The following is a 23,730-nucleotide window of genomic DNA, read 5'->3' on the forward strand; positions in this document are numbered from 1 at the left end:
TTCAAAATTGTGGTTCACAGTGGGTGGTGGAGAGCAAGAATCTCACCTATGGCCTCCGGGTCAAGAACATAAATCATAGAGGTTTTTGTCAGGTCCTGCATCACAATATGATGGAAAGTGACTTTCAGGAATAGGATTAAAAGATTATGTAAGATCATTGAGTCCGTGATAACTGATTTACACAATTTAAAAATACTCTTGTCAAGGTTTATACACCCGCACATTCACAGTTCAACAGCTCTCATTTGTGTAGGCTGATATTAGAATTATCATGTTGTTCAAATGGTGATTAACAAAAGTTGCTATCTGTGGGGTTTCACCTTTCTGGTTTTCACCGGTGGAAACATGTCATGGCTCTGCTGAGCGGATGCAGTGATAAAACACTGTATCATTGAACAGACTGAACAAGTACCAGGTGTGTGCACCGAGACAGAAAATAACTGCAGTGCAGGAAGGTGAGAGGAATTGCCTGGGATGTGTGTGAAGAGGGAAAATACCACAGTAAATGAGTGTGAAATGTAATAAGTTAGCGTGACAATGAAGGAAGCTTTGTTGGATAAAAACTTTCTCATGTTTGGCACTAAGGGTGTAGCAGTAATTTCTGTGTCATGGCGTTTGTTGGAATACAGGGAAGAATTTTGACAGATGAATTGATTAATATGTTGGTCAAACCACCACTGTAGTGTCTGGAAAGCAAAGGATGAGAAAAGCATCACTAAATTTTATGCATTTTACTAACATAAATTGTACATAGGCTAGCTTTGAAAAAGGCAAACCTGGTACAATCAATAGACTAACTAATCACAATGTCCTGTCTGCATTGCAGAACACTAACAACAACAATAGATGTTGGGAAAATCCACATTAGTCTACAAAACAACACTATACAATTTTGGTTTCGCTTTTGAAGATAGTTTTATTGAAGTTTCCCTTTCTTTCCCCCTTTGTCCACAGAAACATTTTCCCTAGTGGCATGTTCCACAGATACACTATATTACCAAAAGTATTCGGTCACCCATCCAAATGATCAGAATCAGGTGTCCTAATCACTTGGCCTGGCCACAGGTGTATAAAATCAAGCACTTAGGCATGCAGACTGTTTTTACAAACATTTGTGAAAGAATCGGCCGCTATGAGGAGCTCAGTGAATTCCAGCGTGGAACTGTCATAGGATGCCACCTGTGCAACAAATCCAGTCGTGAAATTTCCTCGCTCCTAAATATTCCACAGTCAACTGTCAGCTTTATCATAACAAAATGGAAGAGTTTGGGAACAACAGCAACTCAGCCACGAAGTGGTAGGCCACGTAAACTGACGGAGAGGGGTCAGCGGATGCTGAAGCGCATAGTGCAAAGAGGTCGTCGACTTTCTTCACAGTCAATTGCTACAGAGCTCCAAACTTCATGTGACCTTCAGATTAGCCCAAGTACAGTACACAGAGAGCTTCATGGAATGGGTTTCCATGGCCGAGCAGCTGCATCCAAGCCACACATCACCAAGTGCAATGCAAAGCGTCGGATGCAGTGGTGTAAAGCACGCCGCCACTGGACTCTAGAGCAGTGGAGACGCGTTCTCTGGAGTGATGAATCACGCTTTTCCATCTGGCAATCTGATGGACGAGTCTGGGTTTGGAGGTTGCCAGGAGAACGGTACATTTCGGACTGCATTGTGCCGAGTGTGAAATTTGGTGGAGGAGGAATTATGGTGTGGGGTTGTTTTTCAGGAGTTGGGCTTGGCCCCTTCCAGTGAAAGGAACTTTGAATACTTCAGGATACCAAAACATTTTGGACAATTCCATGCTCCCAACCTTGTGGGAACAGTTTGGAGCGGGCCCCTTCCTCTTCCAACATGACTGTGCACCAGTGCACAAAGCAAGGTCCATAAAGACATGGATGACAGAGTCTGGTGTGGATGAACTTGACTGGCCTGCACAGAGTCCTGACCTGAACCCGATAGAACACCTTTGGGATGAATTAGAGCGGAGACTGAGAGCCAGGCCTTCTCGACCAACATCAGTGTGTGACCTCAACAATGCGCTTTTGGATGAATGGTCAAAAATTCCTATAAACACACTCCTCAACCTTGTGGACAGCCTTCCCAGAAGAGTTGAAGCTGTAATAGCTGCAAAAGGTGGACCGACATCATATTGAACCCTATGGGTTAGGAATGGGATGGCACTTAAGTGAGTCAAGGCAGGTGACCGAATACTTTTGGTAATATAGTGTAAATGAAAAGTAACTGCAGTTGATGCTTTCAAGACTATTGTCCTGTGGTTGATCGTTTACAAATGTGGTGCGTTTAACACTCCGTATTGCTACTCTCACTCATGACTAAGCTTACAATTAAACGGCTAGCCTTAACATAAATTGTACTTAGGCTAGCTTTGAAAAAGGCAAACCGGGTACAATCAATAGATCAATATCAATCAGTAGATCACTATTCTCAGTAAAGCATGCATCATTTTATCACTGAAGTTGCTTCCTCCTTTCTTGAGCATGCTATTAGCTAGCTAATTTACTGAATTGAGCTAACGTTACTTCATTGTCCTACAATTAGATATGCTATTGTTAATTGTGTACTGCTCATAATAGTATAAACTCACCATCAACTAATGAATATTAATGAGCATTGTTTGTTTATGAATATTCATGACTATTGCATAGTGGCAGTAAAAACTTGAGGCAGAAATAGACACTCCACAAAAATGATTAGACATGATTTTCAGAGTAATAACAAATTGAAATATGTTTCACAGGTACTAAAATGACTATAGTTAGACAGAATATGATATATTTTATAATGTAGTTCCTAAATGGCTAATCGGTGCAGTTTAAGCACTTTAGATTGTTAGCCTATTTAGCTAACCATGCTGAGATACTATTTAGTACACTAGTATGCAATTTGGGGCATACTCACAGCTTTTTAGTGATCTAGTAACACCAAAAATGAAGAGTGAAAAGACTCTTTACATTTAAAGCACGGCACATTGTTCTCAGGACAGCATTGAGAAAACAGGCCAGTATGACAGGAGCAATTGATTTAGCCTGGGGTTTCATGACATTAAATAATGAATCAGCATATTTCTGCACAGGTTTGGAACAGCAGCTGGTTACAAAACAGACTGTAAAGAGAACATCTGCCAGTATTAACATACAAACGCTGCTTCCTTTGTTAATCTAGTTAATTTACTGGACTAAGTTAATGTTAAATCACTGACACTGTTGATAGTGTAACATAAAGCCACCATAAACTAATGAATATTAATGAACATTGGGGTCTGTTTATTAGTCATATCCATGACTAGTAAGCAGTCTCAGTGAAAACAGACTGAGTTGAACAGGCAGAAAAGGACATTCAACAACAGTTGATAGAAAATACATTATTTAGGCAAAAGTTCTGAGATGTGTTTCAAAAACAGGTACATATTTAAAACAAGAAAATAAGACATAATGAGATAAGTACATTTATGCATATTTAGATTTAGAGCACTGTTCTCCCTGTGTCTGCATGGGTTTCCTCAGGGTTCTTCAGTTTTTTCCTACCTCCTAAAACCATGCCTGTAGGTGGATTGGTGACTCTAAATTCCCCCTAGGTATGAACCTGTGTGTGTGCGTGTGTGCATTTTGTGGATTTATGTCCTATCTAGTGTGTGTTTTTGCCTCGCGTTCAGTGTTCCTGGGCTAGGTTCCAAATCCACTGTGACCTGGACCAGGATAAAGCACTTGCTGAAGCTGAATGAGTAAATAATTTAGATGCAAACCATAATAAATGTGTGTTTGAAGACTAGCTAATGCAGATTTCAAATTCGCTAACATACATGCTTAACCTAGTTCAATTCATAACAGTGTTCTTGTTCTTAAAATTATGAAATTTACCATCTTCTTTTCATATCAGTAATTTGACTGATGTGTCAACCTCAGCATTGACCACAATAGTAAAAACATTGCATGTTTCATTAGTCGCCTGTTAGGAAAGAAGGGGCAAAGCTGAGCAGCTTTTCCAGCTAGGGGGCAGAGTTAATTTAATAGCCAGAAAAAGACTGAAGCTTGAATGGCAGAATCCAGTTAGGCTATTTTTATTCCAGGTTTTATTAATGCATCTTTGAAATTATATGATTATTACAGGTCTAGAAAGATGTGTAATCATTATATAAACTACAATTTGGCACAGCTAAGCTATGTTTAGTCCAATCTGCTCATTATAGGGATCCATCCTTGACAACTGATAGAGCATTTGTCTAACACAGCATTTCATCAGTCCTCTGTCCTTTCCTGTCCTAAGACAAAACATTTAAAAGCCCAGACAAATGAAGCGGACCTCCATCACTCAGTAGTCTCAAACAAGTCTTACCTGAGAGCCTATCTGTCCTTCCATTCAGCAAATACAACACTTCAGCATGACATGAGAGGTCACTAAAGGACTCAGTATCATTGCTACACCTCAAAAGGGATCTTCTTATGACAGGTCTAATCCTCACTATGAGCCAAATTATGCCTGGTGTAAAGAAAGAAGCTCTTGGCTACTGCTCTTGTAAAAACATAAGAAACATGAAAAGAGAGCCCTCTACTACAGTATCAAAGCGCTGCTGCTGTATCTAGGGCAGCAGACTGCTGTGTCCAACATACTTCCTTTTTTTTTGGCCCTGCTTTTCTACCACTCCGAAGTATCAGCTCCCACCATCAGCTACCACTTGATGTGATTAAGTGTACACTTATTCTGTGCTTTAGCCCTCTCTTTACAATAGCTTTGCTGGACTATAACGTCCTTGTAGAACTCTTGTCGTAAGGCAATCATTGCGTCCCTTAGCTTAAATTCCAGTGCATCCCTGTAAGTGAAATAACTTAGAGCTTTTAAGTAAAAAGAGAGACTGCATAACAGAGTAAAGAACACCTAGGAGAGTTCGTGTGTCTGAATCTGTAAGCCCTGTTGGTTAGGGGATAAGGACCATGTACTGTGACAGATCCTTAATGTGCCACCAATCACTTGACTCCTACTAGAGGCGCACAGCAGGATACAGGACTGATCTATGGTCCTCAGTACACACTCAGAGAAGCACTCGTAACAGCTATGTAGCTCGGATTAACCTCTTTCTCTTACCAGACGAAGTATGAGTGCTGAAATACAGCCCATATGATCTGCTGTTTAACGTTGAGGTATGCTCTTAAAAGCACCTTGAAATCTTAAATCTCCTCTGTCTATACCTGTTCATTGCTATTTGCCTTGTTTGTGTCTAATAATGGCTCAACCCAAATCAGCATAATCACCATAATTTAGTGATAATTATATCAACTACAAACAAAAGGGCTGCTTAGAGCACAGCGCACAAATAGTTGTTCATTACAGAAACGGCTGTTGTTGGACTGCCTGCTGATTTTTTAGTGGTCTAGAATAGGCATTTCTCCCCATTATGTGCCATAAAGTTTGGATACAATGTGAAAAGATTTTCAGACACAGAACACCTAGTGTGGCATGGTCTAGGCGCTGTCTCCATCTCGCATCTGTCATCCGATTTCAGTCAACCAGTCGAAGCACACTGCATCTGTGCCTGCTTATTGCAAGTGGATCCATTCCAATAAATGGAATCCCTACAGAACAGCACACAGCATGCACAGATCATGTCCACACACCAGTGAGATTTGATTGCAATGTCAGCTGGTACCCATCTCAAACAGGACAGATCAGTTCTAGCACATTTAGATACCAGAGTGTCTGCACTGCTTTTAAAATGTGACCACCAGAATGTAAACATCACTCAGTGTGTGTTTTAACGGAGATGGAGCCTTAGAGTATAAGCCATTTCAGTGCAGCATTGTCAGTGTCAGTGTAATGAAGTGTCTCTATATGTGCCTGGAAATGCATCCCTAAATAATAATCAGTCATGTAAATAATCAGCGTAATGTTCCACTGTGGAGGAGAGCCTCCCTCTTTAACCCAAAGTTTGCTCCAAGGTTTTTCTAGGCAGACAGGCCCCAGTGCAGCAGATGATCTCTGAGATACGAACAAATTACCATCCAAATCTGGCTCATCTTCCAGTCCCAACTGTTTATGCAAATGACACATGTTGTAGTTACAAACGTGTCAGTTTCTCCTCCCCATCAAGCCTTTGTTTTGAGTGAGAGGTTAATGGGGAAACACTGCTGGTTGTTCACTTTTCTGGCTGACAGCCCATTCTGCCCATTTCGGAAATTCTTGCAGTCTGCTGTCGATCATAACATCCAAATATTTAATTGCTCCCTAGTAAATATTTAGCAGTCTCAATTTATTCATCACAAAGGCTCAGACACAGACTTAAATTCCCCCTGAGATTATAATCGTCATTAGAATTATCTTTCCATATGGTCTGAGACACAGATAAAGCATCTTAATCTAGGCAATATTTGGCATTCTAATGTCCTACCTGATTAAGTCTCAGTAATTCTTTAAGAGGTTACACTATTGGTCTCTATTAGTCCATGTAATTTGATTAAGGCAAGGTAATACTTTCCTTTAGTAATATTCACATTTCCTCTACTTGAAGAGCTACTTATGCATCATCCTTGTTTCGAGTAAGGTCAACATCACCTATTCTGCCTGCAGAGAAAGGAGCACTGAATCGAAAATCATGTTCACTTGAACAAAAAGAGTACGATGTACCGTATGAATAAAAAAGTATGCTTGGTCTCAAGATGCACTAAAACAGATTTTGAATTAAGTAAAACTGTAGGGAGCAGGGAAGGTGAACATCTGGGATTGGTGGCTTGGAGGGCAACATTTATAATGCATTCAGCAAGATCACAAGTGAAACGAGCATGCACCAGTTTGAAAAATGCTTTGTTGATAGATTATCAACCTCAAACATGACCGACATTACATAAAAGGGCTTATCTAAACAGAGTTGTGTAGAGCGACTGGCCTGGGCTCACTCCACTGTGCAGTCATCCACTCCTGAGCAGCCATGCCCACATTTTCAGTGCAGGCAGTACCCCCATTTAGAACAGGCATTATTCTGAAATTACATAAGCACTGAAAAAGCATAGAACCCAAAACCTTTTTTTTGATGGTTGCTAAACCATCAGGTAACTAATAGCAACCAGTTTATTTGCAACCACATATAGCAACCACTGTATTTGGAAATATTTTGTGGCCCATTGTTTACAAACATTTGCAATTTGTTCTACTTCCTGTTACAGATGTAAAATCTCCCAGAATTGGACAGAACAGAAATGATTAGTTCTACTGTTTTATTCATTTTGCTCTTTTCACTGGTTTAAGGCTGGCAGCTCTGCCACTGCTGCTATAAAGAAAACCACCGAGCCTGCTGAGTACTGCTAATGTACAAAAGACTGCAAAACTGATATCCAGTATAAAGCTGCTGTTGGCAAAAGCTACTGTCAGATGGACAGAAAACGAATGTAGGCTAATGGCAACGATGTTATATGGAATACATTTCAATAATGTACTCATTTGAATATGATTTCTTTCATCTTAGTGTACATAAGTTTAACAGTCAATAAACAATGACATTGTCATTTGTCAAGCTGAAGTAAAATAAAAGGAAAATTGCATTCAGTATATACACAGGATCATTATTGTGCTCAAACATAAAAATAAAGAAACATGATTTGTTCATTCATTTAGTGGAGTGTCCACTAATGTAATTACAGCTAGTCTGGCCCCACTGTGCATTTGGCTTTGTGTAACAAAACTCTGGGTCATCATGGAAAATAAAGGGTAATGGAAATATCCAGAATCGTGATAATTCAGGCTCTCCACATCCACAAGAGTGGCCACATACAAACAGGCAGCATATTCATTCAGGCAGCATTTTCATGATTTTAGATAATGTCAGATATATTCCGCTATAATCTATCCAGTTTTCCTGATGTATCATGGACATTATTGAACATTTATACAATGGAAAAAGTGAAAAGGATTGTATTTGCTCAGCCATTAAGTCATTACATGTAAGAGTACTGTAATACATTACTGTGTCCAACATACAGTATAGCATAGTAACAAAACATAAAAAAGGTATTTCCCCTTTAATTTGGTCAAGTTGAGTATATGATCATGTGCAAGTTACTTCAAAGTGAATCCACAACTTTCACTAAAGCATCATCAGGGATTTAGGGTTGTGCAAGAATTACATCCTGCTTTCTTTTGATGATGTCTGCTATAAAACACTAGGCACCGTAGTAACAGAAAGCTCCACCTCACCACTGAGAGATAAACAGAAAAGTATTCTGTTGGACTCCAGTTCCTCGACGCATCTCATCTCCATGTATATCCATAATGGAAAAGGTGGTTGAGTTTTATAGAATCAAGCCTCAGTTCTGAAGGTTAAGACAACAGACCTCATGGAATCCACGATTCAGAGGGCAGGTCAGATGTCAGTATCTCTCTCAACATATACTGTGTGAATAGAAAGTTAAAGGTCACCACTCTGGGGCTCTGGGTTACGAGCATCACGGCCAGAACTGCAGCCCAGCCGGGGGAAACGAGATGATGCCTTTGATCGGCCTGTTTTACTCCCACTCTCATTGGCAGCAGGGGTGTCCCTGTGAAAATAAAAACACAAGCAGAGGTGATGCTCACGACATTCAGCCTGTCACACTGGATCGTGTGCTGCGACAGACTTTACACTGGACACATCCACAATGCACCTGACTGCTTAGCCTGAGCTCAAAATGCAGTTGTGTATTACTTGTTATATTCTGTATAAGGAAACATTGAAGAAGACATTTTTTTTTTATAAAAAACAGAATAATCTGTTAAGAGCTTGGTTAAATGTTTATTCAGAATAGAGGTAGTAATAGAAAAAGCATGAAAGTGCTATTCAATCATCCCATTTATGGTCAGGCCATTCTAGCATAATGAAAGCAGACCAAACGTTAGCCATACAGACTAATTACAGTCATATCAACACTGATATTTGTGAAAAGGAAAGTATAAGATTAAATACAGCTGAATAAGCTACTGGGTAGCTATTAATGAAGCTATTAATTTTTACTTGTTGAGCAGTAATTCAAAAAAGTCATTGACTAGTCATCTTCATAGTTAAAGCAAAAACTCTACTTTTATGCGGTTTTATTTGTGCGGCAAAGAACATGTCAAACTGCACTTCAATTAACAGCTGTACACAAGCTACAAATGTCCAGCTTCAGACTACACAACAACTAATTAAATTAAATAAATCAGTGCAATAAATGTGCAAAATTACATTATTTAAAGAGGTACCAATTTTTAAAATGCATGGCATGGATGAGCTGCCAGCTCAGCTGAAATAGTTGATGCTAGCATGGAAGCTCCTTATAGCTTGATGGATGGAGTATGCCATGTCTACAGAAGCCTCTGGGAGGTTTTTCTGCCATATTCAACTCCTGTCTCAGAGGCATCTGAAATGGAATCTGGATTGGCCTCTTTCAGCCTTCATGTACTGCTGATCTGACTCTAAACTAGCTGAGTGGGATGGCACAGTTTTTTTTTTGTTTTTTTTGTTTTTTTAAAAAAAACACAGCACAGGTCACAATGGAATTCATTATGCCACAGTGCAAATTTTTATTTAAATTTTATTTACCTCTGAAGAAGAAAACAAAAATAACTGCGGGTGGAATTCCTTTAGGAGCAGGAGGGAGTAGGATTAAAAAAAAACAAAAAACTCATACACACCTCTCCACTTCATGCAAAGAGATATCAAAGTGTTAACAGTCCATTAAAGCAAAACAAAAGACCTTTCCCAGGTTAGTTTTGATTGTAGAATTGGCTTCATCTAGTCTGAAATAGTTTGGATTTCTTAGATGATTAGTCTGTGCATCCCTCCTGGGTATATAGTACATGTTTGTAATTTTTGATTTAAGAGCTTTCTAGGGTCAGCTTCAGTTAGAAACACACATGCATCAGTACCCAAAGCAACACTTTTGGCTCAGATAAAATCTATCTGTATTGTTTTTCAAATTCGGGGCTCCCAAAAACCTCCACCATATCAAAATGATCAGGTATCCTATCATTATGGGGAGATTTGATCCTCACAAAAGGCTAAAAACCTGTAGACACAAAATCTGTGCTATACAGTTAGAGAGCTTCAGCACTACCTCACTCACTGGCTGCCATGACAACCACACTACTCATGAACCAAGAGCTATTGACCACCTAAGAAAATCATCCTCTCTTTATGTGAGTTTGTGTGTGTGCATGTGTGTGTGTGTGTGTGTGTTGCGCTAAGACAAGGCAGGAGGTCGCAAACAATGGCTGAGCTATGATGTCAGTAACAATAAAAATTCATTTGAGCTTTGAGAATGTGAAGCTTAGAGACAGGCGCACACTGCTGTACGGCTATTCTCTCTAAATACACCGGCACACTCCTCTGCAGTCAGATGAGCATAGCTGAGAGAGCGAGGGAGAGAAAAGGAAAGACGGAGAGAAAGAGAGAAGAGAGAGAAGGCGCACTGCTGAGCAGCTTTCAATCAAGCCTGAACAGCAGGGAGAAGTTAGCTGCAGGTAAGTGGGATGCTGCCTTCTTTCACAAATACACTTCAACCTGTGCATCCATCTCAGTACTCACACGTGCACACTCTCACACACACTCTCTCTCTCTCTCACACACACACACACACACAGTCTCTCTTCTCACATACGCATACACTATTCAATCTGTCCCCACAGAGATTGGCTGAGCTAAATAGCAGCTCCTCACTGAGCCATTACATAACCCTTCAGGACAGAGCTCCAGCTCATCCTTTTACCACAAAGCTGCTTTGTCTGATTTTGTACACTGGAGACATTTTAAAGAGAAATCAAAGGAAAAAATGTCCTCTAGCAAATGATTCCATTTGAGCAGATGGAAGGAACAGTGATGGTCTAAATCAGCATCCAGGTTTCTAGAGTTTAACCCTTAGTGGTGCTCAGCCTCCAAAGAGAGCACACAAAGTGCAAACAGTGAAGAAAACAGAAATACCTCTGCAGCTCAGTGCAAAAGGGCACAGTCAATTTTCCATCGGGAAATATGGAGTGTTAGTGTGTGTAGTTGGTTAAAAATACGAATGGTTTATATCTGATCGAATTTGAAGGTGTGATTCACATCAATTAATTACTGATGCCCAAAACAAAAACAAGGGGAGTTTCTCTCAATCTGGTAAACACTGACTCTCCATGTGCCGCTTAGAAGCTCCCTCTGAAAGTTTCTTCTATTTTGTCTCGACTATCTCTCACCTGGTGCTCGGGTTTGGACTTTTTTTTTTTTTTTTCCCTGTCTACATTTGTGGCCTCTCCATCCTGCACTCTCATTTCACCTTCTCCCTCCTCCACTCTGTATTTGTACCATCACACAGACATTCTGACCTTTTTTTTAGTTTTACACTTTCCAATAAAGAGATTTCTAAAGGTAAAAGGGAAAAGGAATTACTGAGATGAAACTGACTTTTTTTTCATTATACATTGGAATAGTTTTCCTCCCTGCCTTAATATGTGGTGTCTCTGTCCTGCCCTCTCTCTGTTGTCATGTAATACTGCATGCCATTTTTTTCCCCCAACATCCACAAATAGGATAGTTAAACTAATATATATTTATGGCATTACAGCCCATTTACATTTATGGCATTACGGCTTTATCCAGAGTAACCGACTTCCATTTATCTCATTTATACAACTGAGTAGTTGAAGGTTAATGGCCTTGCTCAAGGGCTCAGCAGTGCTGGGATTTGGATTCAGTAGTCCAGCGTCTTAACCACTGAGCTACTTAATCACTGCCCCACAACCACCACCACTTACCTTCCAAACAGAACATACTAAATCTGCCTGGAAAGTAAGTGACAGGAAGGTAATAAAGGACTTTATGTGACTACTACCTCTTGCTCTTGTTTTGACTTCTTGTTCATTTTCACACCTGGCCTAAACAACACTAGTTTAGTTAAAGTTAATGCATACAGCAGACTAAATAAAGATAATGTGAGCTAAGGTGCATGGTGAGCTGGGAGGCTGATGTCTATGTTTTTTGGTGTGCGTGATATAACCTGATGCTATAGCATTAGAAAAGACAACATCATCAGTCAACACTTATTCTTTAAGTTTAGAGAACAACAGTCCAGATGTTTACAGCCTAGCTTACTTGTAAGATATTCTTGTCACCAAATCCATGTAAACATCATAGAAATATCCACCAGCAGTGTCCAGAAAGAAAGTGTTTTGCAGCATGCACCAAGCGGACTCACAAGCGTGGGCAAAAATTCTGGAAAGCTTTGGTTTGGTTTAAACCAAGCAACTGCAAAATGGAGGGGAGGAGTCTGAAATCGGTCTGCAGATTGTTTACTGCTGCAGTGCCATTTTTTTTTTTATATCTGATTACATACATACAAAGAGATTACAAAGTTAAAGCAATTTAACAGAGTTAGAGAAAGATTTGTTGAACAGGGTCTACACAGGGTCTAGAATCGCTTATGATCCAGGTGTGACACAAACATGATTGGATTAACAGGTAAACATCACATTTGGTGTTTGGATGGTCTAGACGCAAAAAAAAAGGTGTTCTTATGAAGAAAACAGTGTGATTATTTTCCTGCACAAGGTCAGTTCTTGGTACTGTAGGCTATAAAACAGCATGTCATGTTCTCTGTATGAAGGTGGGATCCAGGAATTGGGGAAAAAAACTATAGAAAAGCTCATTAAACATTCTTTATTGTAGGCACATCTAACCAGAGAACAGAAGGAGACTAGGACATCAGGGTCAGTAGCTATATCAGCTAGATTCTTAAAACCATCAATGTGCAATTAAAATAAACACAGAGCAAGTGGATAAGATTGCTGCTATTAATAATCATGTACATTGCACTGCACAAGCTGAATTGTGTCCTTGGTGATTTATACACACTCAACAGACATAGTAAAATGCTAGGCAAGCAAGGTATGATCTGACAACCTATATAGTTTTGATGGTACTTACTGTGGGTTTAATAACTGGTATAAAGAAAAAACACTATGCACATTGTCTTTAAATACAACATTAATAGTCTACAAGTATGAGTAAGTGTCTGATGAAGTGTGTGCATGTGAAAAAATAAACATTTGTTCCCTAGCCAGATCTAGCTATGGTTAACACAGTACTGGAAAATGAGGATACATGGGATGTGGACACAACCCAATACATAACCTGCTACTTCTCTCGCAGTGACATTTCTGAACTTCTGCACCAAGTCTGAGTGTCTTCCATTTTAAAATGTCTCAGTCCCCAGTCATCTTTTGTTTCCTAAAAGAGGCTGTGACAACAACCCTCTCATCTAAAATCCCCCCTCTCCTCCTCCAGCCACACTAAACTACATGGCTCACAGGGGGGAGATGCCAGGATTACGTGCACACACACATGCACACACACACACACACACACACACACACACACACCTTGACTCAGTCACTATTACACAATCGTGCCAGCACCCCTTGCATGATGGACAACTCTCTCTCTACTACACCGCTGCCAAGAGGAGAGCGCGCTGTTCAGATTTATTAAAGCAGGTCACTTCAACAGCAGCATGAGAAGAGAAGCTCTTGACGTATAGGTAGGTAATATGGCAAAAATATATCTTAAATATGCCAGGATTACAGCAGTTTCACATTCAGGGACTCTGTTATGCTGTGGGGGGCATTTTGCTGGAATGCTTAGAGTCCAGAGGTATTTAAACTCAACCCAGTTGGACAGATATGGGTGTTACTAAGATACTATGTTATTTTGTCTTTTAAATTGCCTAAATATACCTAATCTAGTAATAATACATAATTATAAAATTTATATATAAATATATATATATATGTATTTTTTTTAAAATACTGCATTAGGGGGGCATAGTGGCTTAGCGGTTAGCACAGTTGCCTTGCACCTCCGGGGTTCGGGGTTCGAATTCCGCCTCCACCCTGTGCGCGCACAGTTTGCATGTTCTCCCTGTGCTTTGGGGATTTCCTCCGGGTACACCGGTTTCCTCCCCCCAGTCCAAAGACATGTGTTGTAGGCTTATTGGCAGTTCCAAACTGTCCATAGTGTGTGAAAGAGTGTTTGTGCTATCGTGCCCTGCGATGGGTTGGCACCCTGTCCAGGGTGTCCCCCCCCCAGCATGTGCCCCAAGTTCCCTGGGATAGGCTCCAGGCTCCCTGCAACCCTGTGTAGGATAAGCAGTATGGAAAATAGATAGATGGAATACTGCATTAAAGGGACAGCTGAAAGAAATATATACACTTCATACTGTATCAGCAATGAATCATGATCAAGACAATTCCTATTGCAGGCTGTGACCCAGTTTTAATGCAAACACCACCACCACCCCCAAATCCCCAATAAAAACCTCCCATAATTTTCAACCCTCACCTCCTTCACATCCCAGCTGGACCCATCAACGCCTCATTTGGCTCAACACACAAATTACATCAAGCTGAAAGCCATTAAATTAGCTCGTCATTTTCAAAGCTGTGCCAAGGATTCCCGTTGAATTCATCCTGATCATTTTGATGAGAGGGAGGAACATTTTTTTCATTAATCTCCTGTTTGTAATTGGAGCTGGCTGAGACTCAGTGGACTGACAGTAATTCAGTGATATGCAGCGTGAGAAAAAATGGTGAAGCTGATAGATGGATGAGCCAAGTGTTGGCTCTAAAACAGCATGGAGAATTAGCAAGTGTAATTGGGGAAACAACAGATCCTGAATATAAGATCTATCTATGTACAGGATGATGGATGATGTATGATGTATGATAAACTTATAAAAGTGAAAAAGGGGTATTACTGAGAAATATAAAATTATAGTGAAATATGATGTAATAAACAAAATCTGGCCATATGTGCACATACCGTCCCCTGTATACGGATCTACCAAGAGAAGACATTCAGAACTATTATCTGTTTAAACAATCAATCTAACAAGGCACAACTGGGCAACAAGAAACATGTCAGTCAGTCATGTTCCAATATTTCTGATCACTTGAAAAGTGGGAGGGTTCAAACAAAAGGTGCCATGTTCTAGGTTGTTTAACACATCTCGATGTAAATATGAAAGCTGACGTTCTAATCTATCGTCTCATATTCATCTTTTGATCTCAAACCCAAATGTCTTCAGGGTACAGCAAAAACAAAAGAACTGGCCTTGCCGTTCCAATACTTTCGGAGGGGCCTATGTGTGGGTTTGTGTGCGTTTGTGTGCCTGTACGTGTGCACTCACTGGCAGAATGGCAGCAGCTGCAGCAGTGTTTCCTTGGTAGGGCAGGCAGTGAACTCAGGCAGTGTCTGGATGAGTTTATTCATCACCATGCGCAGGTAACACTGCAGGTGCTTCCTTCTTTCTTCCACAAACTTGGCATCCTGCATGATTACACACACACACATACACACACATACACACACACACAGACCATGAATAACACACTTAGAGGGTTCCACTGAATATTAATGTATCATCACTTCAAATTAAACAGGTGCAAGTGGAGAGAGACACAGACAAAGAAAATGAACTTATCAGAGATTAGTAAAGAGTTTATAAGCATACCCTAATAGCTTATCAGTGGCTTTTAATACAAACAGCCTACAAAGCTGAATTTGATGGTAAGTAGGTAGTCAGGCAGACAGACAGATTCCCATCCATGTGACAGCCATGTTTACCAGCCGTGCCTATGGAGTGCCTATAGAATAATCCTGTTTATCATCAGGAAATGACCACCTCACCCCACTAATAATTACATGTATGTGTGTGTCACGCACACCACTGCAGCGCTTTCTCCATGAGGGTTGTGATTGCTAGGGCCCATTTAATGTCTTGTTGAAGAATCACCATCATTCACAACTCCAACACTTACAGCCCATGACAATCCCACACCCCATTTAACATCATGTTTCAGGCACGTTTTATTGCAAAATGATATTATATCCAGTTCAAAACAACAGCTCATGATGGAATATATTTTTTCCACCTAATGATGGAATAAAGAGTACTATTGTGTTGTCTTCTGAAGAACCTGGGCCATGCTCACCAGAGAGCAAAGCAACATCAATTTAAACATCTATTGTCTAAGCAAGGAAATATCTCCATAACTGGAACCCTTGAGAGATTTCTCTGTTTATAGAAAGCATGTAAAACACAGCACCAAAGCAAACATGGCTTCACAGCAGAAAACTGCACTGCTTTATTGGAAGTGGATTTAATAACTGGCATTATCAGATAGATCAACAAGTGAAGCACAGCCCTCTCTATCTGTAAACACAAGTATTACCTTATTCACACAAACAACTGCCAAAAAAAGACCAACAAAGTGCTCTGTGACCTCTAATGCCCAGCACTACAGCAACAAATCTCCGAAAACATTTTTACAGCATCCTGTCTTTGGGTCAGTTGTATTCTCCTTTTTTCAAATGCCAGGCTGTTCTCCAGCCTACTCAAAGCACACGTGTTATCCCAGACTAGAGCCTCTTTTAAAACAGGACACACAAAGAAATTCTCTGAAATAGCAGCTGGATCATCTGCTTGGAATTTTGCTAAAGCATCTCCCATTTAATAACCTATTTTCTGACATTTAGTTTGCTTCAGTCAGCTTATAGCATATAAACCCTGTCTTTGGGAAAAATATTTACTGAAATGTATAAAAGCACATACTGAAAAGAGAAGTTGAAGTGAAAGAGATATGAATAAGAGTGTCCATGAATAAGAGTGAGAGTGTGTTAGTCATGTGGACAGTTTTATGAGAGACGGAGAAGAAACTGGGCCAAGCTACTCCTGACTGAAAGAGAAGGTACACAGTGTCTAATCAAAGTTTTTTTGGGGTCCTTTTCATGTTTGTAAACCCAGGTCAGTCTTAAACATTAGGAAGAACACTTTACTTCATGGTATAGCACAAAAGAAACAAGCAAAGAGCTTAGCACACATGGGCAACCCTGCTAATTGCATTCTGATGTAAGATCTGCAATAATGGTGTAATCATTAATAATGAATGAAAATAATGAAAGTTATAAAAAGGTAATGAGGAAGTTATTAGGTGGTCATATTGCCAGCTTAAAAAATGTGCTTAATTGGAAGTTTTACAGGACAGCTCCTCTGTGCATGTAGAAGGAGGTCATACACTGATAAATAGAGTCATTCTTGTACAATACACCAAGAATGTTAAAAACAAATAATATATAGAGAGAGCAGTAACTCCAGCCCATTTTGTGGTTCAGGAGACATTCAAGGTGCTGATTAATGAAATAATAAATGAGTCAGCAGACAACTGGCATCAAACTAAGGCCATATAGACCAGCATTCTGGGATAAACTGTGACCATAAAACTAGCTCATGCAGGTTCCTCAGCACTTTTTGTGTCTCAGTAATGCAGGACACATTACCCATGCATGTTGCATATTCATCCAGTATACATGAGTCATAATTTATTCACTTTGAGTTGTAGAAGCAGGGTTGGGAAACATGAGTAATAATGAGAGAGGGCTATATCCTCCTGAGGGTGTCATCTTTAATGCAGCGATAACGCCGAGCTCAATTAAGGCTGCTTGAAAAACCCCTGAAAGACACAAGACACCCAGAACTGCTGTCTTCTCTTCAGCTGCTTCACTGCACCCTTTATTTCAGCATTGTGGCTTTCATAATTCATGAAAGGAGCTAACGTGCTTCATAACAGACCATTATAAACATGGCACACGGAAAGTTCTCCAACTTGGACAAAGAGCTTACTAAAAGACGCATGTGTGAATAAATAGGCCACCTAATGCACCTGGCTCTGCACAAGGCCTCTGAATAATTCACTAAAGCAAAAGAACAGCTGGACGAGAGAGGGATTGCCGTCCCATTGCGGAGATCAGCGGGCCTGGCGCAGAAAATGGTGAGAAATGACTAAGCTCATGAGAGGCAGCGCAGAGCCGCTAAACAGTTTAGCCAGACGAGCGTCTCGTGAGGAGTGCCGGCAGCAAAACAGCTGTCAGAGGCTGTCTGTCATCTTAAAAGGACACTGTGGCAGAGCATGAGCTCTAAACGGCTGGCAATCTCTGTGACTTTGCCTGCAGCTCCGTCCTCGCCCATAGCAATGCAGTTCGGGATTCCAGGACTAGTATCATCCCTCTCGCCATCTGTGCAGTACAGCTGCTGAAAAAGATGGATGGATGACTAAAAGAGGTCAAACTGGGGTGTTTCTCATTCCTGCAAGTCAGCTGAAATAATGCTAGTCATCTATATCTGTAAACATGCATTGGGAAATTGCAGGACTGGTAAGTTGTAGGACCCACAGATAATAATTAATAATTAATTCTGAGAAGAAGTATTAACTAGCAAGAAACATAATAAACAGCAGAGAAGTAAATCTGACATAGGCAATGCTCTCTGAAGAAAAAGTGCCATCTCTTCCCCAGGTAAGCGACGCACACGCAAAAGAAAATGTGATTCATCAGACCAGACCACCTTCTTCCAACACTCCAAGGTCCAGTTCTGCTGCTCGCCTTTGTAGGCGATTTCAGCAGTGGACAGGAGTCAGCATGGGCACTCTGACTGGTTTGGGGCTACACAGCCCCATATGCAGCAAGCTGCGATGGACTGTGGGCTCTGACACCTTTCTCTCATAGTCAGCATTAACTTTTTCAGAAATTTGTGCCACAGTAGCTCTTCTATGGGATCAGACCAGATGGGCTAGCCTTTGCTCCCCACGCGCATCAGTGAGCCTTGGGCGTCTATGACCCTGTCGCCCATTCACCCTTTGTCCTTCCTTGGACCACTTTTGGTAGGTACTAACCACTACATATCGGGAACACCGCACAAGACCTGCCGTCTTGGAGATGCTCTGACCCAGTCTTCTAGCCATCACAATTTGGCCCTTGTCGAAGTCACTCAGATCCTTATGCTTGCCCATTTTTCCCGCTTTCAACAAATCAACCACGAGAACTGACTGATTGGTGGAGAGAGAAGGGGGGGACATTTGTTTGGTATTATGTTTTGTCATTCCACATTGAATTATTTTTTTTCCCCATGCTGAACAAACATGTTTATCTCATTCAGAATCCTCATCCACCAAACATCACCCTGGACACAAGCACATACTCTATGTGCTCTTGCAGCTCTGCCTTAATGCCAAAAATTAATCTCTGACCTCCACTGTTTCTTAATTAGTGTCTGAAACAGAAACCTTATAATTTATTCCCCTTTTAAAGTCCTCAAAGAGGCACTTATAAATTGTACCCTAATGAAAAGCCTCTGAGCTGTAAAGAAGGTTAAGCTGTGGAGTTGAGGCAGTGACAGTTTGAGACAGTGCTTTTTGATCTCACCACTCTCGGTTCTAGCGGCCTGGGCTTGGCACGCTGCTGCATTTGGGGCAGATTTGACGAATCACACTTGGGAATGTTTAGCGTGTCTTCTGGCCCAGGCCCTAACAAATCAGCTGTTTAGGAGCTGTCAGGACAGCTCTGCATGGAGAGATCTGACATGTCCCAAGTAGACAGGGTGTGAGACGCAGAGAGACCAGCAGCAGCACATCATCAGCACATCTCCCCACAGCACACATTCCTATTACAGGAACGGTCCCAATTCATGGAACATCAGCTTATTCACGACAACGAAGCGGGATTTCCCGGTAGCTTTGACAGGAATTCAAGCAGCAACTATGTTGTGCATGTAGTACATAAAAAAACCCAATTAAATTTTGAGATTTTACATTTGCTTTTCAGCATTATTCATACATCCTTGATACATCATGAACTATAGCCTGTCACTCTGAGGGTTCGCCAGTGCTTTTTTCTGGTGTACATTAAAACTGGGGTTCCCAGTTTTCACATGCATTCAAATCACAACTGGGCATGTTGCCACTGTTGGAGCAGAGACTTTTACTGCCAACAGGCTTGTACTAAATTTGTAGATAAGAAAGAAAACTGCTTTAAAAAAAACCCTCAATTATACCTTAGTGTAATGGCTTGCCTTAGCTTGCAGCAAAAGTTGAAGTTTTCATAAAAGCCTATCCTCCCAGTGAAATTACTATTATTAACCTAAGAGAAGTACAGCATGATAGCTTTCTTCCTGCCATGTTTGACTAGCTATGAGCTGAAAGCAGTAACGGATCACACGTGACCACTTGAATGTACTGATGATCTGCTGCATACGAGTACAAAAGATGTGGAAGAGTTCCCTATGTATTCCCTCATCATCCTCTGTAACCTATTCCACATCAGCTGAGGATTACACTGAGGGACAGATCACAGACAGCTCCTAGTTAAAGGGGAAGAAACATAGGAGCTAGAGTTTATATATAACATCCTGCAGCTATATATGATTTTTTTCTGGTTTAAAAAAAAGATTGAGTTAGGGGACAAAAATGCTCTATAATCTGACGTTCATGAGCTGCTGAGTTGCCCTGATGGTCCTATAAGAGCGATTCTCAATCAGTACTGTGTCGAGGCTGGTATATACTACTGCACTGAGGCGTATTTGCGTCACTACACAGAGAGGGGTTTTTGTGGGGAGTGTGGCGCACTGAGAGGCCAACGCACACACACATCCATAATCCCAGCAGTCTGCTGTACATATCTACAGTGATGGGCGTCAAACAGCTTTCAGGTGGATGCTGATTGGTTGAAGTGGGGAGGTGTGTCCAGCTGCATACATGGAAACATTGTGACAAGACATTGCGAGCAATCTTCCATGGGTTTTATCAGTTTTATCAGTTTCAGAGTAATATTGCCAATATAAATCTTTAATCTGTCTGCAAACCCAGCATTGCTCTGATGCCATGCAATAATGAGCACAATGCATCAGGAAAGGGTTGATGTGCAGCTTGATAAGGGAGAAAGAGAAAGGTCAAAAGCTCCACTTGTCTGCATAAGCACACTGTTTTTTATGAACCAATGCGCTAGCATGGTAGCTCGGAAAAAGCAGCAATAGCTTCAGTCAGCCTCAAGCAAGAACTGGAAGATTCTCCCAAATTGGGCTTGCCACAGCAATTTGAAATTTTATATTTGATACTGGAGAACACAGGATTCAAAAACACATCCAAGGCTACAGAGAGTGACATCACTATGTGGATAAATGCTTTGTCAAATAAAATAAAGTTTTTTTTGTTTTGTTTTTTTTTAAAAATGCAGGGGTATTCCCTGAACAAGAACAAAAATTATCGTTAAAGTGTTTGTTTTTGTTCTCTTAAAGACATGACAAGAATATCTTTTCTTTGAGGAAAAACAGAATCCTGAAGAGACATGAACATAGGAGCAGCACAGAAAAATGGCTGCACAATAACAGCGCAGTCGATTCGGTCAATTCAGCTCTCTCTTCCTGAAGTGGCATGCCATCAGCACTACTCATCCACATGTGCAACAAAAATTAATACTGGTAAATAAGAAATACACATAAGATAATTTCCTTTAAGCATTAAAAAAACTTTATTGCGGAACTGTTCTAGTTCGTACACACGTTTTAAAAGTAATTTAAGAATCAGTCTGAGGAAGGTCCAAGTTGGAATCTATCCATGTAATATATTAGAAGAGAAGCCTTGCACCAGCCTCACTGACAGAGCCCTCTTGACCTCGGAGGATCTGACAGGAGAAGAGTCTCATGCAGTGTAGTTTATTAGCTGAAAGAGAAGGACTAAGGCACGCTCGATAAAGCGCTACTGATTAGTGCCCACGAAGGCCAATTATGAAAAACAATAACAGGAAAAACATGACAGCTAAACTCAATGGTCTCGACGAAAACCAACAAAAACACTCTGTCACTGTTAAACCTCCAGCGCTGTACAGCGTCTGCCTCTGATTTAGCAGTTAGCAGCACTTCTGCAACAACAGAGAGGGAATTTGTGCTTAATGCAGATTTTCTCCTTTACATAATCTGAAAAAAAAATCACTATCAACATCAGGCATACTACTGTGTGGTGAGCACCTTGTAGCAACTCATAATTCCATAAGAAATTCAAGAGGTAACTGTACAATGTCATAAAATCTTGTTCTAACTGAGTAAAATAATGAAAAGACCTACCCACTGGTCTTTAAAGCTAAAGGAAGCACCTAGCTTCAGGCAGGGCACCTGAGAAACCAGCTAGCTCTGATCTTCACACACCCGCCCACAAGTATACTGTCTCTTCTGATTGGCCATCCTTGTGCCTAGGTTGTGATGAATCAGCTTTCATGCTCTGAAAAGTCTACCACTGAAGCCGTGAGCTGAAGCCACCAGGTCTAACTGGCACTCCCTCAGAAATCACAAGCAGGAGAGGAAGCAGTGCCGTGAACCAATTACCATTCGCTGGCTCAATTGATCTTCAAAACAAGGAAGGAAATAAAAAGCCAGAAGAGGAAGAGAGGGCTGTCCAAGCAGCCTGGCCTCATTAGCCCATGCACCCTGCTTCTCTGATGAGGCCGAGGGGCAGAGGGCTGCACGGCATCAAAGGTTATGCAAACCAACCTGCCCCGTTACACACTGAATATCAGCCTGACAGAACAGGGACGCTATGCAAAAAAGTGTGAATGCTTCACCTGGATGGGTTCAGGCTGTGAAAAAAGAAATGGTTTAGGTCACCGAATGTCAAGTTTTAATAATCACAGCCTTTAAGTCCGTAAAACAAGACACTCCTACGACTGTCCTAAAACACAGTGACGATATCAGAGAGCAGTGAATGGACAGAATCAGAAGAGTTTCTTCTTATTAGAATTCTCTACAGCTCATGTTCAAAATAATACCTTTTATTCTGACACGCAAATTGTTTCAGACTTCAAATCACACTTAGCATCGATCTTGCTCACGTCCTGACACACAAAAGATCTCGATTCCAGGGCAAATATAACATCAGGACATAAACAACACTCCCACTTTGGGGAAGAGACAGTTTCACGTACAAGGTCACTGTAGAAGAGTGCTGCAAATAACCACAAAGTGATGACAGGATTTCAAGCTGTTGCTTGAAGCAACATTTTTTGACTTATTAGACCAGCTCTACCAAATTCTTCAATAAAACTGCACCAAGATGAAGACGTATTTGTAGAAAAGAGGATGGAAAACTCATTGATAGAGTCTGGAAAGCAATGGGACAGAAAAGTCAGCACTGGGTGTTTGAGATTCTGTAGCTGCATTTACCTTGTTTCCAATGGCTTTTTTGGGGGGAAAGCTGAAGGTGTCGACTTGAGGGAACTTGGCTCGCAGGTGATTGTGGAGTGCTCTGAACTCTGCGTAACGCCGGTAGACATTCCACTCATTGTCCAAGATCCTGATGTACACCTGAAACATGGAATACACAATGAATATGTCTCAAATTGTTAGTTATTCAATAACATCAAAATATACATGGTACATTAAGTATATAAAATGTACATGGTACACACTACTTTTCCTCTGCAACAGCCTTGAATTTGCTTGGGTGTCTTGTTCAGGCAAACACATGGAAGTGTGGAAAAGTGCTTAACATGGGCAAGTGAACAGCGTGAAGGAAGGGGTCAAGGGAGGATGCTGAAGCTATTTCCACACCTTCGTCTGTTCCTCTCCTCTCTAGACCCTGCAGTCACACTCGAATTAACTGAGCAGGCCCTTTGATCACAGCAAGATCAGACACAGCATGTCCACTAGGTTTGGATTGTGTGTTTATGAGAAAGGGGGTTCACATGAAAGTGTGTGTGCAAAGACTAAAAGTGAGTAGAAACAGAATTTCTTAAGGCCAGCAGTGAAAGTTTAGTTGCATGCTAATGACAAAAACATATATATTATTATTTTACCTGTTATTATGATGGAGGATTCATTGTGTTTAACAACAACCTTTAATTAAATAACTAATAAATTTAATAAA

At 40.8% G+C, this 23,730-nt stretch overlaps 1 protein-coding gene across 1 annotated transcript in view; it reads right to left on the reverse strand.

The window, feature by feature from the left end:
- Positions 1-7,206: 7,206 nt before the first annotated feature.
- The window catches only part of snx29 (sorting nexin 29), a 91,941-nt gene continuing 75,417 nt past the window's right edge, over positions 7,207-23,730 (reverse strand). Inside the window, exons 19-21 of the mRNA XM_026915177.3 lie at positions 23,028-23,168; positions 15,174-15,313; positions 7,207-8,537 (exon numbers count right to left, since the gene is read on the reverse strand). Coding sequence (XP_026770978.3) covers positions 8,408-8,537; positions 15,174-15,313; positions 23,028-23,168 — 411 coding nt within the window. The 3' untranslated portion in view covers positions 7,207-8,407. The remainder of the gene's footprint in view (positions 8,538-15,173; positions 15,314-23,027; positions 23,169-23,730) is intronic.

The sequence above is a fragment of the Pangasianodon hypophthalmus genome, chromosome 12 (genome assembly GCF_027358585.1).
Source record: "Pangasianodon hypophthalmus isolate fPanHyp1 chromosome 12, fPanHyp1.pri, whole genome shotgun sequence".
Classification (NCBI taxonomy): Eukaryota; Metazoa; Chordata; class Actinopteri; order Siluriformes; family Pangasiidae; genus Pangasianodon; species Pangasianodon hypophthalmus.